General features: G+C 34.5%; 1 protein-coding gene across 2 annotated transcripts in view; it reads left to right on the top strand.

The window, feature by feature from the left end:
* Positions 1–19,087, top strand: part of Grid2 (glutamate ionotropic receptor delta type subunit 2) — a 1,423,232-nt gene that overhangs the window by 250,961 nt on the left and 1,153,184 nt on the right. For both annotated transcript variants that reach the window (XM_040738819.1, XM_005076058.4), the window contains exon 2: positions 8,474–8,629. In XM_040738819.1, coding sequence (XP_040594753.1) covers positions 8,474–8,629 — 156 coding nt within the window. The remainder of the gene's footprint in view (positions 1–8,473; positions 8,630–19,087) is intronic.

Consider the following 19,087-nt stretch of genomic DNA (forward strand, 5'->3'; position numbering starts at 1 on the left):
TAAAGGATTTTTGCAACAAGCTTTACAGAGAAGGCACTGTACATTTAATTTGAAGCATTCTGTAATATAATACTAAAATATTTTAACATAGAATGTCACATATTTAACTTACTTGTTAAGTAATGTAACTGGCATACAAATCTGGAAGTATGAAAGAAATTAGGTCCATTTTGTAATCAACACATCTAATAATATCTTGAATAAGGCTTTTAGTCTACAGGTTTAATGAAACCTGTGCTGTTCTAATGCTCATGAAATACTTCACAAGGTACAACTTCACAATGTCTGTATGCTGCTCCCAATGGGCACACCCTAGAAATTCCTGTGTGCTGCCAATTTATGTAATTTAATTTCATATATCGAACAATTAACATGAAATAGGGAACATTGGAAAATATCTGGCACCCTTTAAAGTATACTTATATAAAAAGAGAATAAAGCTAGAAATATGTAGTGAAGAAATGAAAGTGTAAGATTTGGGAATTACTACAGAAAGGTGCATTTATCCACTTGAACGCCCCGCAGGATGTCTTTATTTTCTTTAGAACTAAAACGTGTCTCATAGAAACCTTATAATGCTGAATTTCAAGCAATTTATCTAAGTGAATTCATAAAGCTAAAATTATTTTCCATTTAAACAAAGGTCAGATTTTAGTATTATGCAAGAATTAGTCATGTAGCAGACACCTAGTCTACATTATTTGTATGTACAATGTACTTGGCTCCTCACTCAATTATTTTCATAATTCAGGTTTTCTTTGAGATAAGATTTTACATTTAGTGCTATGTTCAATTTTTTTCACTTTTTAGTGAAAGTTTAGGGTGGTATAAAAAAAGGAAATTGTTACACAAAGGAAAAATTTAAATCTGTTTCATTTCTAAAAATATCTACTCTCCCTCTTTAAGAGCAGATTTCTACTTAGTCACATTATTGTCCTCTAGCCTCAGTCTACCCTTCTCTGTGTTGTAGCCTTTAACAAGATTAGAATAATTTCTGCAGTGTTTCCATGGCCATTTCTTAGACAAGTTCCTTTCCATTTGTCATGGTTATTAAGTTTGCACTGATGTGATGTTGCTTCAGATAGATATAAGACACAGGTGAACCCTAGGATTTCTTACCTGATTCAGTAAGAAAGTGTTTGTAGTGTTGAATACCTCCTGTGATAACTGGTCTTAATTGTCAATTTCCCGGAATCTCCAATGACCCTGGGAGACAAGCCTTGGATATGCCCATGAGGATTACCTTGATTAGGTTAATTGAGACAGCAAGACCTGCTCTGGGCTGGGATTCTCAAGTGAATAATTAGGATAAAGTGAGTGGAGTTCTCATTCCCTGCTTTCTGCTTCTTCATAGTGGATGTGATGTGGTCAGTCACCTTGAGCTCCACAGAAACAACTTCTAACTGAGTGCTCCCAATCCTCTTTTACCTCAAGTTGCTTTTGTCATGGTATTGTATCAAGCAATAGAAAATTAAAAATACTATTGTTCTTAAAAAACAACCTGGATCATTGAATTTTCAGTATAAAATACTCCTTAAAATCATCAAATAATTAATCAGAAATGATCTTTGGAAGTTTACTCATCAAACCATTAAAACAATGCAATTTACCTGGAAATAACGTATTTGTCTGTCATGAGCTAAATATAAACTTAAATCATTCATTCAGGTACTTATGTATATATTTTTAAATGCCTTGCAAATTTTTCATATTCTGTTTGTATCTTTCCAAACTACATCTTAATTAATTCCATGATGATCCTGGCAATGCACTCTTTGTACTTGATTACCTAACCTTACAATAATGATGTTTGAGTATATACTAAATAGGGATGGAAGGAATATGAATAAATAATAATACAATATAAACTGAGGACCAACTATTAAGTAAGTATGAGAACCGGATAAAAATGTACATGTTCACAATTTTAGTATTACGTTTTAAATGAATTATCAAAGGCCTTTAGTATATAAGAGTGATTAATGCATTATCACTATATAAAATATATTAATTACTGAAGAGAAAAAATATTCTTAGAAAATTTCATACATTGACACGATGTATATCTGCTGTATACATATATTATTACTTTTGCCAAAATCTTCTCATAGCCCACTTTATCCTATCCCAGCTTCATGCACTACTGTATTATTATTATTATTATTATTGTTGTTATTATTATCATCATCATCATCATTAGTGTGGCCACCCGATGTTGTCACATCCTGATGTCTTTAAAGAGAAATGATTTCCCTTCCTCATTAACATTCACCTGCCAGTAACTTATCCAGCAATATTGGATGATCCTCATTCCACGATGGGGTCTTGACTGGCTTAATTCTTTAAAATACATTTTACTATTTAATTATGTATGTGTGGGGATGGTGTGTGCTCATGTTTATTAGTGCCCATGGAGGCCAAAGGATTCAGAGCTTTCTAGAACTTGTGATTTTGAGTCTCTTCCACTTGAATGTTGTAACTAAACTCAAATACTCTGGAAGAGCAATATGCCTCTTACCTGTTGAACCATCTCTTCGGCCCCTAGTTGTCTTGATTTTGTGTAAGTCTTTTGCCAAAGAACAGTGCAAGTGTGAGTTCATTTGTACATTCTTAGTTATAGTTTCTACTGCTGCGAAGAGACACCATGACCATGGCAATTCTTAAAAAGGAAAACATTTGATTGGAACTGGCTTACATTTTCAAAGGCTTAGTCCATTACCATCGTGGCAGGAAACTTGGCAGCACACAGGCAGAGGTGGTGCTGGAGAAGGAGCTGAAAGCTCTTCATCTTGATCACAGGCAGTAGAAGAAGGCTATGTTCTACACTAGGCAGAGCTTGAACATATGAAACATCAAAGCCTACCTTCTACTGTGACAAGCTTCCTCTTACAAGGTCACATCTCCTTATGTATATGCTCAGGAGTGGTACAGCTGGGCCATACACTCAATGGAGTCCTTCAGGTATATGCCAAGGAGTGGTATAGCTAGGTCATACACTCAATCTATTTCTAGTTTTTCAGAAACCTCCAGACTGGTTTCTATGTCAGGTCTACTAGTTCATGACTCCCTCTGAAAATAGTATTTTCTAAAAATAGAATAACCAGGGAGAATGCTTAACGGTAGAGTGCTAGTCACTCACCCACAAGGCCTGCATTTGATTTAAGGATCTTAAGATTATTTCAACATACATGTTCTCAGAATTCATTTAGGCAAAATATAAAGTAAATGAAAAAAGATTAAGAAAGTTGTTCCAGTTTGGGAATGTTTCAAATTAGATAATCATCCACAAAAGATATAAGCATAATGTTTGAGAAAAATACACATGCAAACATTTTGGCTAAATGGCTAAGCTTTTCAATATAGCACATTATAATATATTATTATAATAAAATTTATTGTGATACCATCACACCTACCAAAATATATTAATTAGAGATGTACACTACATTAACATTTATCAAAGAAAGATTAGAAAGTTTTTACACTTTTTATGTACAAAAATATTATTATAGTTACCATGAACATAGTGTTATAATTTCTGCTTGTGTGTAAGTGTGACCATGAGACACCTCTAGTTTTTTGGAGGGTTAGTCAGATGCTAAAACTGTCAACTTGGTAGCTGTTTTCATTCTTTGCGATGTGATGAGAGTGAATATAAGCACAATTGATCCCCAGTGGATTATCACAAAAACTATTTGAAACAACTCTTGTGGCATGCTTTATACAGAGGTTAGTGCTAATGGATGGAAACTGCTCTGAATAATATTATTTTAGGCATTATGATACTTGGAAAAAGATCACTATACATTTCTGGACTTCAGAATGACCTTATTTTTTCCTCTCTTTTTTTATTTAAGCTAGAAAATATCTAGTTTTGTCAATCCCAGTTCCCCCACCTCCCCTCTTCCTCTGCCCACAACCAGCCCTCTATCCCATCCCCTTTCTGCTCCCCAGGGAGGGAGAGGCCTTCCAGGTAGGATCTTCAAGTCTGTCACATCATTTGGGGTGGGGCCTAAACCCTGCCCCTTGCATCTAGGCTGAGAGAGCATCCCTCTATGTGGAATGAGTTTCCAAAGTCCATTCGTGTACTAGGGTATATATGTGATTGTTCCTACAATGATTTTTCTCACTATCTTTGAAGATATTTGTGATTCAATGAAGACATTTGCTTCTTCTTCTCAAATGTTTTCTTGTGTGTGCTTTCGCACTATATTTATAAGCTAAAGGAGAATTTTAATATTAAAACTAAACATAATCTATATGATTAATGCCTTGCAAAATATGTTTTTTTCTGATAATTCCTCTCATAAATCCACAGTCAAATATATTTGCCATTTTTAAATCCAGGACTTGTTATAACTTTCATTGCATTCCTATTTTTGTATAAGATAGTGCCTAACTTACTACGAAAATGTTTAATTAATGTTACTTGACTATCTAAATATAAAATACTTTGTTTGGCCGGGAATTAATACCTTGCTAATGCAATCATGGAGGCTATTCCACAAATAAAGACAAGAACTAGAAAATTGAAAGCTTGTGGAATTGTTGATTTGCCAAATAATTGCCCTTAATGTTTATTTTCCAGTAATGATTGAAAATTTTAATGTGTCTGAAGTAGTTCCACATTCCATTCTTGTTTTATTTCTAACACATATATACCCTCTCCTCCACACACAGCTATGCACACACAGAGGCATATGTCATGAATGCACACATATGCCCATAGTCTTGCCAAAGGATTTAAAGTTATTAAAATATCCAGCAAGGAAGCAGATCTTTTATTGGGTACCTTATAATAATGGAAATAGAAAGTGTATATAGATATAATTGATTGTGTGTATGCAACTTTGTATATCATTTGTTTGTGTGTGCATGGGTGCCTCTGTGTGTGTGTGTGTGTGTGTGTGTGTGTGTGTGTGTGTAATTTTTCAAGAGACAGGAAATGTTTATACATCTTGATCTAATTTCCCCATAAGTCTGCTAACAAAGCTCCTAAGACATTCTCAAACAAATACCTAGGAAGGATGCAAGTGCTGTTCACCACACTGTCTGTACGTTTTTACTGTTGTATCTAAGAGATCACTTAGGAGGCAAATATATGGTATGCAATGTTATATTGTCTCCTAAAATGTGTGTGGTAAAGTCAGTGTGCAAATCACTGCCGTCTTTGGGAAATGAATGACAATTGGATCCTTGTGTCTTTCTGTTATTCAAGAAAACCACATATGGGTCTTTGCATACTGTCTGGTTTCCTTCAAAATGCTGCATGTCTTTTTTTTTCGTGAAAAATGAAGTTTAAGAAAAGTATTATAAAGGAAGATAAACAGTAAATAAATAACTGGGTTTTCATATATAGGCTAAGCTTTCCTGTTTGCAGGAAGATTAACAGCATCTCTTATATCTCATTTCTGTGCATATTCATTCTGTACCTAAGTGACTAATCTGATATCTGTTCTCCAGTGTTCTACAATTTATGATAGTAGCTTTTGTATCAGTTAAAAATACCTTTGATAATAAAGTCCAACTGGTACTCAGTAGAAATTAGCCACACCACCAGTTGTAACAAGGGGTTGATTAACAGATATGCTTTGCAAAGACCAATTTGGATCCTATTAAAAGCTGATGTGTGTATGTACAAACATGTGAACAGATACTTAGATCATATGTTGTGAAGTTACAAGGAATTGATATCACTCTTTCTAAAACAGTGGTAAATACATTTATATTCCAACATGACAGCATTCTATTTAGTGTTTTAGTATAAGTATTAACTTATAATTAGGAGTGCTTTCACATATTAAAGAAAGTTATCCTTATAAAAATTTAAATCAGAAAGTTATGCCTAATAATGCCTAAATATTTAAACACACTATCCATCAAAAAATATAATTCTATATTTCAGAAAAACAAAAGGGTAAAAAAATAGTCTGCTCTACCTATTTCGCTTCATTAATGAAATATTAATATTCACTCAATAAATACATGATGATATAATTAAGATGAGATGTTTGTATTTCAATTAAATTTATTCACTCTCTTTCTTATATGCTCAGCAGTGGACAGATATTCAATGTAGACAGGAAATGAGAGACAAGAGTTACAGAAGCCAAGTCACAGTATTAATGTAATCCATGTAAGGACAAAAGATCAGTCAGAAGAGAAAGCCAGATACATGTAGGGCACTCTTGAGAGATCAAATTTTAACAGGAAGCCTTCTCAGCTATAGAGGGTAACACTGACCTGTCACACTTGCTGGACCTGACATCATCATGTTTTCTTTATTAGAATATTGGCTTGAATAATATCTTTCATACCTTCATTTTTCATTCACTTGAATGCCCAGGGACTGAATACCAGTTACACAAAAGCATCAAAACTGTAGATGAAAAATGTTTGCTTTTATCTACCCATTTGTGTATGTAAAACATACGTGTTTTATGTTAAATTTTTGTATGAACACACAGTCTCTTTAAGTCTGCATATAAAAGCTGTATAATATTTAGACATACAATGAGATATTCTCTTAAATATATACACAGTTTATTTTTGCAATTGCAAATAACAAAACACATTTGGCAATATATCTAGTAAATTCTGTAGTCATTCATTCATTATTTTACTTAGCCTGAATCAGTCTTTTTGTATTTTTTAATAAGCCAAATATTTATAGTGAAAAGGTAAGGTAGTTTAATATGAACACCTATTTTCATGATGAAGGATTAAAATAAAATAAAAAAAGTTACTAGTAATAATTAATAAAACTCACCATATGCTCAAATGGAAATGTCCTGTAAGCTTTCAATGAAGTTAAGAACTGCATTACACTATGATTCCTCAAAGGTACTTGATGGAAGCCACAACAATTTGCGATTGGGAGAAAGGACACTGGAGTGAAGGCCAGGGATCTTGCCCTGACTCTGAGATGTGATGTGGGTCTTGTCCATATAAGATTCTGAATCTTTATTTCCAAGACTAAATATATTTCTAGTACTAAAAGTAGAGAAATAGAAACATAAAATTTTAGAGATGAAATGAGATGTATTTTATGAAAATCTCATTACAATTCTAAGCTCTGTATGAGCTAACACACTTTTGTTTTATCATCTATTTTAAGGAATATGACTTGACACATTTGTTTTTATGTACAGAGTGAAGAGGTTACAATATTGAGCATATTTTTATCTGCATCTCCTTCAGTCACTCTTGTCTGCCTAGGAGGATGTATTGGATCACCATACACATTAACTTAGAGCCCATTTCCAATGCATGGTTGACAATGTGGCTCTGATTCTCATCTTTTCTGCTTGGGCTCTCACCTCCATTTCCTCCTTAGCCTCTTCCCAGTGATAGGGTAAAGTTTGCAAGTCACTTGGAATTTGCACCCTTCGCCTCTGCTTCATGGTTCCTCCATTCCCAATGGTGGTGAGACCTTTAATGGGCAGTTTCCACCTTTCATCTACACTTTCTGCTTCTCTTTTCCAAGTGCCTATGTGAAATTTGCAGCTACTGGAGGTTTGTACCCTTATGCCCATTTCCTGCTTCCTGCAGTCCCATGCCCTAGAGATAACTCAGCACTTCCTGGTTCATTGATTTTTCTATGTAGAAGTGAGTTGATGCAATACTTTATTTTGTGAGCTTGACTTATTTTATGAGTATAATGCCCTCCAGAATTCATTCATACAGTGAATTAGAAGAAAATTCTAACACACTGAGAATGTAGCTAATTTCTTCATATCTCATTTACACATTGACCTTACTAGTAATGTTGCTCATAGGCAGAATTGCTCATAGGTAGGTTCATCCTGGTGCAGACTATCAACATGAGATTCATTATTCATGATGCGACCAGATTCCTAAGAGATGCGGTAGAAACACTTGTGTTTAACTATTACAACAGACAAACAACTGTTAAGAGTAAACTGTGGAACTCACTGTCATCATTAGTAGGTGGGATGGGAAATGTCCTAGTTAAGTTAATCCTTCAAGAAAGTCAATCCTTCAGAAAGGCTATGAAAACCCTACTCAAATTGGAAAGAAAAATAAATGCAGAAAAGCAGAAACAATGAAGATCATAAGAGGATCTAAATTCCTGGCGACTCTGAGAGTGGGTGTTCAGAAATGTCCAGCTTTTATCTTAGTTACACACAGAAACATCTCAATCTGTGATTGTCAAACTTCTCAGAATACTTCAGTGTATTATCTCCTGACCTACAAACTCTAAAAACAGCAACAAGCACTTAAACTTGTCTCCAGTATTCTCTCCCTGAAATAACAATTTGAAGTACCGTTCCTCGTTTACACTTGAAATTAGTGGGAGCCCTGTTTCCAGGGCAGTGTATTCCTGCAAAATGTACAGTAAAGTCTTCGAGGGAAAGTGTACACTTTTCAAGCAAATGTGTCTTAGGTATATTGCCAGACACTGCAACAGCGTTTATGATGTTGTTTAATAGAAACATTCATTATTTTACAGGAGCAATTTTTGATGAATCTGCTAAAAAAGATGATGAAGTATTCCGTACAGCAGTTGGTGACCTCAATCAGAATGAGGAAATCTTACAGACTGAGAAAATCACATTTTCAGTGACGTTTGTTGATGGCAACAACCCTTTTCAAGCTGTTCAAGAAGGTAAGGCTCTTTACTGATCTACTATTTATCTTGATTATATTACTTATTGTTCAGTAGAATGGAAATGAAAATAGATTAGTAGACAGCAATTCAGTGTAAGGATTGTTCTGTGTGGTTTTGGCTAATTAGATGTTATTTTTCTCTGAGAGTTCTTGCGATGTAATTTTTATGTTACTTTCAACTTTTTAAAGCATGTTATATGAAAAGTTATTGTGTGCCTTGCATATGAAAGAATGCATCCACTTTTTCAGTCACAAGCTTATTGAATTGTTATAACTTCAATGGAAATGGAACATTCCTGTAATATATGACTGTCTATCAGAATTTTTGCTTTGGTTTTCTCTGCAATTATTCCTGACTTGAGTGTTGTTGCCACTTGCAATGACATTTCAGGTATATGCATGACAAAATTTCTGCAAGGAAAACCTAGAGACACTCTACAAATCAGCAGTATTATGCTGTGTTCTCCAAGTTCTGACTCTGGCTGTGTTGTTTTATTTTCTATAAGTTTCCAGACAATAAAATAGTATCTTCCATTCCTGATTTTCACAAGAGTAGATTAAATTTCTTATTTAAAAAAGTAAACTGCAATGCTATTTGTCAGAGAAGTGGAATTCTTGTTTGATTATGATAATCTAATTAAGTATTTATACCCTTCTTGGGTAGAGCACTCATTCTTGGGGAATTATTTCTTTATGGTTGCTAAGTATATAGATTATTTTTTTGTGTTTTTCTTTATTTCTGTATTTCATTCCTGCTGCAATCACATTAAGAGGTGGGAAATTTAGAAGATGCTAAAGACATGGAAATCTGCCTTTATATAAAGGGTTAGTTCTCTTGAAAATGAGCGAGAATGAACATGCTGCCCCTTTGCCTTCAGAGGACACCGCAAGGAGACACTTTCTGTGGGATGAGGAATTAATTAGCACTCAATAGGCAAAGTCTGCTAGCCCCCACAAACTTCAGTTTCCAACATTCAGAACTGTGAGCAGATTAAGACATTAGTCTGTTTTATATTTTATATTTTATTGTGACTATATTTTTAGGATAATGAAGAGGATAGCAATCTATTCAAATGGATTGGCTTTGTGAAATATTTAAATCCGATTTGAAAGAAGAAACAACAAATATTACATTAGACGTTGTAAATTAGTTCGGCAGGAAAGAGTGTCAAAACACTGACATTGAGGGGATGAGAAAATAAGCTCAAGTGTCTGGAATATGCACCGCTTTCATCTATTATTACAACTTTTCAATGTACAGATTGTCTTGGAGAGGACTGCAATGCATTCATTTACCTCTGTTCATAGACTGGATATTGCACTTGTGGTCTGAAAAATGTTGTATTATTGATTGGGTAGTACAAAAAGACTGTTTTTTATGAATTGAACAGATATGAGGTACAACTATTTTGTCAAAAAATTGAAAAGTATGTTGAATGATGATAAGATAGATTTTGATTTTAGTAACTGAATATTAATGCAAGGTCAAATTAAAAATGCACCAAAATATTTCACAGTAAAATCTTAGTTGTAGCATGAATTAGAAGTTCAAATAATATGTATGTTGAGAAATCTTTTATGAAACCATGTATAATATGTCTAATATCAGAATCTATAAAGGATTTTGAAAAAATATTGTAGAATTTGAAGAAAATACTCAGTAATGTACAGAATGTATGTTCTCTGGCAATTATCACCTCAAAGAATGCTTCAAGACGTCTTTTGCCAACCAGTGCTTTCATGACCAGTATGGGTGCAGAAAACAAAGAGGTCTGAGAGATTTATCTTCCAATCTGTGTAAGTCAATCTTAACTTCTTTCCAAATAAACATCAAAAATTAAATTAGATACTAATGTCTTTTAAATGCCTACCTTGATTGAAAAATATACATTGGAGGAAATTACAATATTTGAATAAATTCCCTCATACCATTTTTTAAACAGTACATTAAAAACAGTATTTTTTAAATACTACAGTGATATTCTTTTAGACTGCTTTGTGTATCTATCTTGCTGGTAGTTAAGTTCTAGAAACAAAAATATCTTCAGCAGAACTGTAGCAACTTGAAAGTATTTGTGGCACTGAAAGAAAATTGGGAGAGAAAATAAGTTGGCCAGATGGAGTCCACTAGATATCTGACAGGCGTGGTGAAAGAGCTTGACAGATTGCCTGGATGATACTAACAAGATGTTGTGGACCAGTTATATGGATGGTCTGTGTTGGGTGTTGAGCCTGAAATAAGTTGCATCTTTAGGGAAGCTCCCTGTTTATATCTAGTTTACTTATAGAAGGATTTGGGTGTTGTGTGTGTGTGTGTGTGTGCATGTGTGCATGTGTTTTCAGAGACAGGATTTCTGGAACTCACAGAGAACCTCCTGCTTCTACCTACCAAGTGCTGCGGTTAAGAAGATAGGAACCAGAACTACCTGTCAGGATATAGATTTGTTTTCCAAGTAAAAATAATAGTTTCAAGTTATACCATAAATCACTGCTTAAAAAAATCTATTAGAAACTATTCAGGCTAAATGAGAAGAAGAAACTACTTAAAAGAACAATTTTCTTAAATAGTATCAAGAAATTTGGAAGAAGATTGCTAATTATGATCTACTCTTCATAGCTATATTTTTAAAATATATTGAAATGAATTCAATATTATTAATTTATCATGTGATGAAAGAGATTTAATTATCACATAATTTCTAATGATCTCATACGAGTTACACAAAATTTATAAGTTTGGTATCATTATGCTTTATGTGTATTGATTTTAATGTCAAAATATGAAACTTTAAAATACAGTATCATTAGGAAAGGGGAAATTTGGTAAACAATCAAAGATTAGAGCGATCTAATAGACAAATTTGTCACTCAAAAGACAAATAATACCCTATGCTTAATTCATTTAAAAATTCCACTCAACTAACCATATTAAGAGCGGAGTTTTGAAATGATTGTTAAAGTACTTATCTATGGGTCATTGAGACAAGAGTTCAATTTTCAGACTCACCAAAAGATTTTCTGAAGAGCCAATTTTTAAAATGTGATATTTCTATTGTCACACTTAATAGTGGTGAAACATGAATCAGTGAACTGATGATTGATACTGGAGACAATACTAATGGTTGATCTCATTCTGTGCTTTCACTGTAGGACCTGGAGGGTAATAATTTAGAGTAAAGTAAGTTTCCACAAATCCATACACCTATTATGAACAGTATTAACACTATATTATTTGATAATTAATTACTGTTGTATTATATATCTTTTATTGTACCTATAACCTTAGTTCATACATCTAAGTGAACAACAGAGACAAGTGAGTGTGCTTTTAAAAGTAATCTAGAAAGAGTTTTCATTCAGCATATTATTTTTCTTTAATTTTGAGCGCATTTATAAACCAATATTACACTCATATTTATAAACCAATAGTAATCATAGACAAATTACATTGCACACATTAACAGAAGATCTTTCCTTGTGTTTTTGTTTCCTGTTTCTTTTTGTACAACATTTTGATAACTAGGGGAAAGGAATTTTCCTCCTCTCCAGATGTCACATAAGAGAAAATAATCACATAGTATATTTGTTAAAAGCCAGTTTCTATGTGTGAGTAGAAATATGAGTCATTTTGAAATGTTGCACATGGATTTAAAGCTAGTAAGATGCAGAGACAGCCAGGCATTGGTGGCTCACATCTTTAATTCCAGCACTTGGGAGGCAGAGGTGGGCAGATCTCTGTGAACTTGAGGCCAGCCTGGTCTACAGAGTAAGTGCCAGGATAGGCTCCAAAGCTACATAGAGAAACCCTGTTTTGAAAAGCCAAAAAAAATGAAAGAAAAAAGATGTAGAGAGGTGAAGCAATTATGATCATTCTTTTATAGTATGTGCAAGTATCTTCAGTGAAGAACCAAATTAGAGCTTACACAAGTGGTGAAAGTTTTAGTTACTGCATTAAATCTGACTGTGCTCACGCAGACACACTTTTGTACATACATGTATACACATAATAAAATATTAATTTTTTATAATTTCAAAAATGCTGCAGATAATTAAAAAGTGGGAGGTTTATATGCCTAATGAATATCTCATGTGAATTATTTATATCCATTGCATGAGACAGTGGGAAAATTCAGTCTGGATGATAAACACAATTGTGCTGTATAAATCAATAATGTTCTTTCACCATTGGATTTATTCATCTGTTGAAAGTGAAAAATTCAGAACCTGCATGGTGTCCTTTAAAGGCACTTTTTCCCAGTGGTTTTTATGACTTTGTAACATATCTATGATATTTAATTTATCCTTAGAGAAGGCTTTCTATTTGTAATTTTTTATATTTTTTCTGTGATTGATTTTTAAATAAACCCTGCCACATCATCAGTGGAATCAGCACGGCACAAAGAGCATGTCACCATCACCACTTTCAAGGAATGATCTGTTTTTAGATGTAAGCAAAAGGAATGGCTCCATTTTCTGTTTCATTTTCTCTTAGGATTGTTTCACAGACATGTTAGCAATTTTGTTTCCCTGTGGACAAAAGACCTGACCAATACAACTTAATTGATGAAAGATTAAAGGTGATGGTGATTTTGACGATTTCAGTTTACTTGTTGGGGAGGATGAGGCTTCAGGAAGAGATTTTTTTCCAGGTAGTGGAAGGTAGTGCAGATACAGCCTTCATGGCATCAGGGCATAACTGGACCCCATGACTGGGCTGCTAATCTACAAAGGCCCACAGAAAGTACCTACTTCCTTCAGGAAGGTCTTATCTCCTGAAAGATCATATAACTATGATATGAAGTCAGGAAGTGTTTAAACGTGATCTGAGTGAGATATTGTAGATAAAAACCTTAGCAACTTAGAAAGGCCTTATGAGAAAGACTGGCAATTGCACCGAAAGAAGTATCAGCTAACCATACTAATTCTTGACAGAGTCTGCCCTTGAAATGTGAGAGTTTGTAAGAAAGTATGAGAAAGATGAATGTACTAATAAGAATATCCCACTAGCTGCTGCATACAAAAACCTGACCTGCATTGGTCTTTTGTGTAAAATTTCTGGAAAGATTGATCACTGAGCCCTGATAGTTAATAGCAAAATTCATCTAAAGACTTTTCACATAATTCTCTTATCTAAAAACCACACAAACCCTGACTCTTATATGGAGTGTAATGACAGAACCATACTGTAGTCATCAAGAATTATTCAAGAAAATGTATAACTACCATGACCATATTTCTTTCTGAAGTATTACAAAGCCCTATGAACTCTATAATTATTATAAATAACACCAAGTTTATGAAAATGCTTAGTGCTACTATATATAAGTCAATGTCTGAAAAGAAGGAATTCAAGATGTAAAATGTCTTCACTGAAAAGTCGAGAGAATTTTGCTCATTCCCAGTTGAATTGACCTCATGAATCTTCCAAATTGAAGTCATTTTAATAAACATTCGAAGAAAATTTGTGAACCAAAGATGATTTCCTTTCTAGATAATGATATCAGTATAATTGTGTAAAAATTATAATAGAAATGCACCATTGTGTTGAATTTAATTCTTTACCGGAGATGTAAGCAGATACCATACACAGAAACAAAAGCAAAGAAAGAAAGGACCCCACCAAATTCTAATTTAGTGAACCAATGTATACATTTCCTATTACTACAAGATAAGTCAGGGGTGACATAGAGGAATATGGGTGACCCAGAGCCAGCTGTATCCATGAAGAACAGTCTATTAAAGTGATGGAAGATGATTCTCAATATTATTCCTGAAATGCAAGGTCCCCTTGATGTCATTCAATACACTCTTAGAGTAACTAATCTCCAATGGTGTAAACAGAATGAAATGTATATTTCACAGTTTCCTATATCATAGTCTTTGAAGACACATACTTTGAAACCTTTTCCTTAAAGAACTACAATGTAAGCACTGTTTAGTTTCAGTCATAAATGGCATGCATTGCATTATATGCCACTCTGAATCTTGTGTTTTGAAGCATCTCTTAGAAGGTTTCTCCAAACTTGGGTTAACAGAAGTTGAGATGTGTAATTCCATTCTTTTTGGAGTGTTCTTTTCTTGTTAGTTTGCTCCTAACAGTTACAAATCACCTCTCTTACCATTCTGCAAAGGCACATGGAGTATAGACTTTTGAATAAACAATTCAGTTCTTAATCAAAGTTTTATGATACTAACTTGGCAAAAGAATCATACCTCATGCCTTAAAGTAACTCTGAGTATGAGTATATCCTATTAAAAGTCACATTTAACCACACTGTTGTGTAACTGTAGTCCATTGGGGTCATAATTATAGTTTAAGTCAGGCTGAGAAACTAAAGATGATTTCTGTTTCACATTATAATCTGCAATAATGATATCCAAGTTGATAGAAATTGAATTAATTCTTTAATTTAAGAACAAAGAATAACATGGTTCTCAGATTTTCTTATCTATAACTACTAGGGGCATTCTTATCTACTGATAATTCAGTTTATCTGGCCAGCACTGTATATAGGTTTTGTACTTATATAGCATTTTATTGAATTCACACAGAAGCAATCACTTGGAACATTCACTTCAAAGGAACATATAAAATGCCACTGTGCCATAGGAAATGACATATTATAAGTGAAAGCAGGAATAAATTCATAGTACCTTCTGGGTACCTTGGTGATTCTACCCTTGAAGTAATTGCTCTGTACAATGATGTGTTTCTGAGCAGCTGTCCCGGTTTTGGATAGATAGCTTCAGCTTCCTTCGTTCTTATGTTGGGTCCTGGCTTATTAGTGAACCTCTTCCTTTTACTCTCAGTATACAGCCCTTTTAAAAATGACCATACTTTAAACACTTGGTTTTTTATATTATGTTATAAGCACTCATATCATCTACATTTGTTTTACTATAAAATAGTCAAATTTGATGTCATTTTTCCTACCTTGCTTGGAAAACATAGACATTAAGTTCACAGGCCATAAGATTAGAAGCCTGTCTGTATGTTTTAAATATTCGAAATTATGTTTCATGGGCTCTTAATATACTGAATGACTCTGAGCCCCAGTAATTTCATATATAAAATTGGAAGAAATACACTTAATGATGTTATTGTGCTTATTGTGTAATAAGTATAAGAGGTAGTAATTATGACAGGAATGTTCTTATACTCTTATGAAATATATGTTAATATCAGTGAAGTAATTAATGATTTACCAGATTAATTATATCAAGGTCTTAAATAAAGTAAATGAGACCTGTGTAACTGATATTAATAATACTGATCATAACTTTAAATACTAAGTTCTTCTTAGGTTACCAACATAATAATAACCTATTTTGATCACCTCTCCTATCTTAAACATTATCTACTGCTTGTATTTGCCCCACACATGGCTCTGATATACTTACTCACCACAAAACTGTTCAGGTGGAACACTGCAGCTGAATTCTTGTGGCTGTGATTGTACAGAAATCACAGGAGATAATTTTGCCTCCCCACCCCCTAATTTTCAGGATTAGTTCTCTTAGTTAGCACAGGAAGATGAAATTATATTTGTAGCATCATTTATTTGACAAATAATAGTGTTGTTGCAACATGTGTACTCACAGTCTGGTAGATTTAAAGTACCTGGTTACCATTTCTGGGAAGTACTGAAAGTCCATGGAGACCATATTAAAGCTTTCTGATGATTTGTGTGGGCTTAATACAATCAGTGAAGTAAACAAGGGACTGAGTCAGAGCTAAGTGGGATTCAGTTGTAGAGAGGCAAGTGTAGAAGAATGATGTGCATGAAGGTCAAACAGAGAATGGATTCAAGGAAAGCTTTATGCTTGCAGAGATGTCTCATCTCTGGTATTTGAGCTTGTTTCTGACATGATTGTTTAAAAGGTTATCTTCCTGGACTTTGCACACATTCATCCTGACTTTTCATAGGGGAAAACTTCATCACTGGTTTCTTGGAATTGTCAGTAATAATCTTTTTTTAATAATGCATGATATTATGTTATTTTCTGGTAAATTTACATCTCTTTTCAAGACAAATATTTGAGGATGATTGGGTTGTTGATGGGAAGATTGGCTAGACATGTTTCTTATCCTTACTTTAAAAAAAATTATTTATCCTTTTGAATTTCATTTCACATTCCGAACACAGTTCTCCCTCCATCCCTCCTCCCACTCCTTTGCCTCCCTCCAGCCAACCCCCAGTCCACTCCTCCTCATGGTAAGAGCTCCCATGAGGCATCAACAATTTCTGGCACAATAGGTTGGGGCAAGGCCATACCCCTCTCCCATGCATGGAAAAAAACCATCCTGAGTGAGGTAACCCAGATTCAGAAAGATGAACACAGTATGTACTCACTCATAAGTGGATATTAGATGTAAAGCAAATGATAACCAGACTACAATGCATAGGTCCAGAGAAGCTAAGTAAGAAGGTGGACCCTAAGAGGTACATATGGATTCCTGAACACATCTATATGTGCACATGTGTTTGTGTTTTCTGAGTATATGTAAAAATATGACCAACACACACAATGAAAACAGATACCTGTTCCCATTTTTGAATATATTCTTCATGTGTAATAGATATTTTAAGATCTTACCTTTTTTATTTAAATTAAAAACAATCTTATTTTACCTTTGAAAGTTATAATAAAACTCTGCAACTCCCTCCTGTCCTCATCTCCCCTCCGCTCCCCCTTACGAAGCCCCTCCCCGCACACGCAGTTTACAAGATTTTCTTATCATTTAATATAGAACAGTTTACAGAAATATATCAGTATTTTAATAATTAATAATATGGAAGTCCAGGGAAGAAATCTCACCTTGTGACTTTTTATGTGAAGTTTGCTGTGTAATATGATAAAGAATCTCATAGGAAAAGCCAAATGATGTGAGAAATTACTCACCTGTCTATGCTTGGTGATAGCCCATGTGCGAATAGAAGGGGCTTCATTTTTAATCTACCTGTTATCTCTTTTCCCCATGTTTTCTTGGTTGCCCTCCATCCTCCCTACCTCTTAGTCTACCTGTCTCCTTTTCTGTAGGGTTCCTTTATCCATGAGTGGAATATTTGATAGAGGTATTCCATTTAGGGATGATTGTTCCAAAGTCTCACACTCTGTTCCTAAGGTCTGGCTGTGGGTATCTGTATTAATTTCCATTCTACTGTGGGAAGAAGCTTTACTGATAATGGCTGAGCAATGCACTGATCTATAAGAATACCAGAATGTTATTAGTAGTCATTATATTGCTATTTCAGCCCCCTCTTTAAAAACACAAACAAACAAACAAAAACAGTAGTATTTGATTTTACTCAAGGTCCCTGGGATGTTCAGTCTCAGATTCATGGATAGCCAAGAAGTATTTGTATGGGCTCCATCTCATGATGTGGGCTTTAAGTCAAAGATATTGATTGGTTACTCCTACAAGTTTTGCATGACTATTTTACTAACATATCTCACAGGCACGACACCACTAAAGATCAAAGTATTTGTGGCGGGGTTGGTGTTTATGTTCCCCCTTAGTAACATACAGTTAAGGTCCTGTACCAAAGATATCAGAACATACTGGTAAAGGCTCTATCTAGGCACCAACATGACTCCATGTTGCATGACTTGTGCGTGTGTTGTCTTCAGCAGTGGGACATTATTGTCAGTTTGTGGAGCATGCATTGTTTGGGGTTACCCTTGGACCCTTTGGCCAACATCTTAATTAAATATATCTTAGTGCTGGTCTTAGAAGCTTCATTTAATGACAATAGATGTCCATTTGGTTTTATATCTTTCCTGTTACTTGACAATTTCATTTATATCACATATGTGTGTATGTGCGTATGAATATGTATGTATGTAGTATGGTATGTATGCATGTATATTAGGAATCTTTTGCTGTATTAGGTTTCATACTACTGCTCAAATGAACCCTTATTTTAGCTGCTTCTCTCCCTATCCTCTCTCTTGTTCCCCTCCTCCCTCCCCTTCTCCCCTTGGTCTTCTAAATCCAACCTGATCTGTACCCATCCATGGCAAACTATTCTATTTTCCTTTCCCAGGGAGTTCTATCTGTGCATTATGCCTATACGCTATTATCTAACCTCTGTATTTCTCTTTTTAATTTTTTTATTTAAATTAAAAGAAAGCTTGTTTCACAGGTCAACTCAGCTCCCTCTCCCTCCCCTCTTACCCTACTCCCTAGCCCTCCAGACCAATCAGTTCTCCAGGGAGGGTAAGGCTCTCCATGGAGGATCTCTAGAGTCTGTCATTTCATTCAGGGCAGGGCCTAGGACCTCCACTAAGTGTCCAGGCTAAGAGAGCATTCCTCATTGTAGGATGGACACCCAAAGTCCATTTGTTTGCCAGGAATAGATAAATATGATCTACTGTCCAAAGCCCCATAGACGGCCTAGGCCTCCTCACTGACATCCACATTCAGGGAGTCCGGATCAGTCCCATGCTGGCC

This window comes from Mesocricetus auratus, unplaced genomic scaffold, assembly GCF_017639785.1.
Source record: "Mesocricetus auratus isolate SY011 unplaced genomic scaffold, BCM_Maur_2.0 Super-Scaffold_100676, whole genome shotgun sequence".
In the NCBI taxonomy this organism is placed as follows: domain Eukaryota; kingdom Metazoa; phylum Chordata; class Mammalia; order Rodentia; family Cricetidae; genus Mesocricetus; species Mesocricetus auratus.